Source organism: Chiloscyllium plagiosum, chromosome 36 (assembly GCF_004010195.1).
Source record: "Chiloscyllium plagiosum isolate BGI_BamShark_2017 chromosome 36, ASM401019v2, whole genome shotgun sequence".
NCBI lineage: Eukaryota > Metazoa > Chordata > Chondrichthyes > Orectolobiformes > Hemiscylliidae > Chiloscyllium > Chiloscyllium plagiosum.
In genome coordinates this window covers 5,874,459-5,878,184 of record NC_057745.1, presented here as the reverse complement: position 1 = coordinate 5,878,184, position 3,726 = coordinate 5,874,459, and the positions used below count along the sequence as shown (strand labels likewise).

At 41.2% G+C, this 3,726-nt stretch overlaps 1 protein-coding gene across 1 annotated transcript in view; it reads right to left on the bottom strand.

Annotated features, from left to right (window-relative positions):
• Positions 1 to 200: 200 nt before the first annotated feature.
• nox5 (NADPH oxidase, EF-hand calcium binding domain 5) overlaps positions 201 to 3,726 on the bottom strand; it is a 94,261-nt gene continuing 90,735 nt past the window's right edge. The window contains exon 19 of the mRNA XM_043677192.1: positions 201 to 1,866. Within this exon, the coding sequence (XP_043533127.1) occupies positions 1,732 to 1,866 (135 nt within the window). The 3' untranslated portion in view covers positions 201 to 1,731. The remainder of the gene's footprint in view (positions 1,867 to 3,726) is intronic.

Genomic DNA, 3,726 nt, shown 5'->3' with positions numbered 1-3,726 from the left:
AGCGTGCAGAGCAACAAGTCTGCTCATAGTTTAAAAACAAGACAGAGGTGAGGAAACATCTTTTTTTCTCAGAGGGTTGTTGGTCTTTGTGATTCTCTTCCTCAAAAGGCAGTGAATGCAGAATGTTTGAATATTTTGAAGGCGGGGAGATAGATTCTTGATGACCAAGGGGATGAAAGAAAATTGGGGATACACAGGAATGTGGAGTTGGTGTTAAAATCAGATCAGCCGTGATCTTATTGAATGGCAGAGCAGGTTTGAAGGGCTAAGGGCCTACTTTCGTTCGTATATTCAGATGTTCATTAGCCTCGGGCCATATGAGGTAAAGGAGGACCTAGTAAAATGAATCCAGCAGTGAAAGTGTCCAGCTCTTTCCAAATCCAAGGCTGGAGTGGAGTGCACATTAACAGTCACCTCCAGACCTTGCAATATGGGAGGGTCAGCCAACCTGTTTGGGGAGTGAGGAAGAATGAAATGGTTTCTCTCCATGCATTTGTCGAGCAGCTTTCAGGAAACCAAACATTTACCATCTCGTGTTAAAGGAAGTTGAAAGAAAATCATCTCTTCAGTTCAGTCCACAGTAGGTGGCCACTGTTAAAACTAAAGCTTAAAGGAATGGGATTGGTTGTTGCACAGCATTGATTCCAAATACAATTCTATCATAGATTGAAAATGGTGAATGAGAACATGATTTTCTGAAGTGCTGAGGGGGTCATTGTACACACCAATTTCCAAGAACTTGTTACAAGCTCCACAACAGGTTTTATTCGACTTGAGCAAACAGAAACATGCCACATCACTCTTTTAAAAGTCCACATAATGTTACAACAGGAGGCCAGTGAAATATGCAGATTGTTGCTGCAATGAATATTATTTCTGTAAACACTTAGGCACGTTAGCAAGATTGGTCAAATGAACAGGTTGTGTTATGAGCTTCCAGGTTGTCCCAGGGATAGCTTGTGCATCTCTGAGTTTCTCACTGTTAAGTACGGATTTCCAATTACATTATTCATCCCATACTCAATGCAACAAGCTGGGATTTTCAAAAGAAAAATTTTAGTAAATATTTGAACATAATGAATTATATTGAAATCCAGGGTCTCCCCTTTCTTTTGCCTTCCTCTTCTGACTCATGCTCGAGTGGTCAGTCCGATTCCCTGGGTTTGGAACCTCCCTGATGTCGAAGTGCCTATACTTCACGTGTGGAGTTGGGTAATGAATGAAGGAGCGTCGCTCCGAAAGCTAGTGTGCTTCCAATTAAACCTGTTGGACTATAACCTGGTGTTGTGTGACTTTTAACTTTGTACACCCCAGTCCAACACCGGCATCTCCAAATCAGGAAGATATTTGACTGTGAGGGACACCATACTTTAATACCGCCCGCACAAATCTCCCAGAGTCCAGCAGGGCAGGAACTAACTGCTGCAGCCAACCTTTGCTGGTTAAGATCAACCTAGTTAGCACTTTTCAGGGATGATACCTGGGATCTCGGATTCAGAATGGGTTAGTTATGCCAGGGCAATAAGTCAAGTGGAATCTCCACTATCCACATTCCAACTATTTGTCTTCCTGAATACCAGACAAAACAAAATCTAATGGAGAGTCTCGGACATGATTTCCTCTCACTGCTCCACAAATCTTAATCAATCACATGAATAGAGGAAGTTTACATAAAGTCAACCTGTGCATTGCACCAGAGGGAAACCTGGTTGATTCACAACCACTACCACATCACTGGAAGTTTTCTTTGTAGAATTTGAAGCCAAAATGCTCACACTGAGCTTTGATTGTTTTAGCCAGGACAGGGGAACCACAAAAGAAAACATGGACTTTCCCTTTTCTTTCTTCAGCAATCTTTTGGAAAACCTACAAAAAGTTAAAAACACATTGTCTTCGTAATGCATTGAGATTTGTTGTCACGCTACTTACAACTATATCAAATACTGGACACTGACCCTCCAACCCCATGGCATCAGTATGGACTTCACCAGTTTTCTCATTTGCCCCCCGCCACCTTATCCCAGTACCAATCTTCCAGTTCAGCAGTGCCCTCATGACCTGTCCTACCTGTCCATCTTCCTTCCCACCTATCCACTCCACCGGATGCTGCCTGACCTGCTGTGCTTTTCCAGCACCACACTCTCAACTCTAATCCCCAGCAACTATAGTCCTCACTTTTGCTTCCTGGACACTGACCACCAATCCGTCACAATTCACTTGGGGAAGTGCATGGGTATCAGTTCCTATTGGTCCTAGAGTTACCACAAATTAAAAAATTTAACTGAACTACCAAAACAAAACAAATATATATCAGGTTTTGACCATTAACAAGGAATTAATTGTTTATCATAACCAATTTAATTTTCTCAACCAATGACTGAAAATTGAAAAACAGAATTAGTAATTTATGACTATACACTTAAACATCACCCAATCTAAAATACCACACACAAAAGGTACACAAATAGAAACAGGTAAGACACAAATATTACAGATGCAAAAATATAATCAGGGAAACACCGTTCTGTAACCCCAGTCCAAATTTAAAAAGGGATGAATTGCTTTCACAATGAAGTGACTATGTTATCTGCACAGCAATGACCAGGCGTTAGTTCACTGGGAAGGAGGAAGAGATGGAGGACGGGAAAAATTTCTAGCTGTAAGAGCTGCTCCTTTTTTTGAGGTATTTTAAGTGTTGGAAGTGATTTCCTCAAATTCCAGGAGCATAATCAGGGAAACACCGTTCTGTAACCCCAGTCCAAATTTAAAAAGGGATGAATTGCTTTCACAATGAAGTGACTATGTTATCTGCACAGCAATGATCAGGCGTTAGTTCACTGGGAAGGAGGAAGAGATGGAGGACAGGAAAAATTTCTGGCTGTAAGAGCTGCTCCTTTTTTTGAGGTATTTTAAGTGATTTCCTCGAATTCCAGGAGCAGCAATTACTGTTTTATATGCTGTTGCATTGTTTTGGAACTTTGGGAAAAAAAAGTCAAAACAACAGCAGTTTAAAAGGGAGAAGAGCAGACAAAGGAAGCACATGGTGAGGACAGTGCAGGAGAGAGAGAGAGAGAGAACCTGCACAGTTACCGCCTTTGCTGTTTGAATTCGTGTATCGCTGGACATCGGAGTGCAACTGGGAAAATTAACAAACAGTGAATTTCACAACTAATCTTGGAGGAACTCTTGGGTGAAGTTCACAGCATAGAATCAGATGAGTTAATTGTTGTTTTAAGTCTGTCCAAGAAAAAGGCTGCAGTAGTGAGTATAGTGGATTCTTTCTTGATTATATGTTTTTGGAGATAAGTCTCTTGATTAAACTTAAAATATAAGCCATAGCTATTAATTTAACCTGGGGCAGTGTTTGTAGAGGAATAAGATGGTGTTATTTTCTGGATCTGTAGATTGTGAAGGAGCAAAAATGGCCTTTGCAGCGATATGTACTTCTTGTCAGATGTGGGAGTTTAAAGAGAGTTTAAGTGTTACTGCAGATTATATTTGCCATAAATGCTGTTGGATGTGAGTCTTGTCAGATCGAGTGGATCGGTTGGAGAGACAGATAGTAGCGATGAGGAATTTGCAACAGCAACAGTATGTGATGGATGGCAGTTATAGGAAGGGGGGAAAGTCTCAGATACAGTCACATAGATGGGTTAACTCCAGGAAGGGTGAGAGAAGTTGACACCGAGGGCAGGAGTCTTTTGTGGATATACCCATTTCAAACAG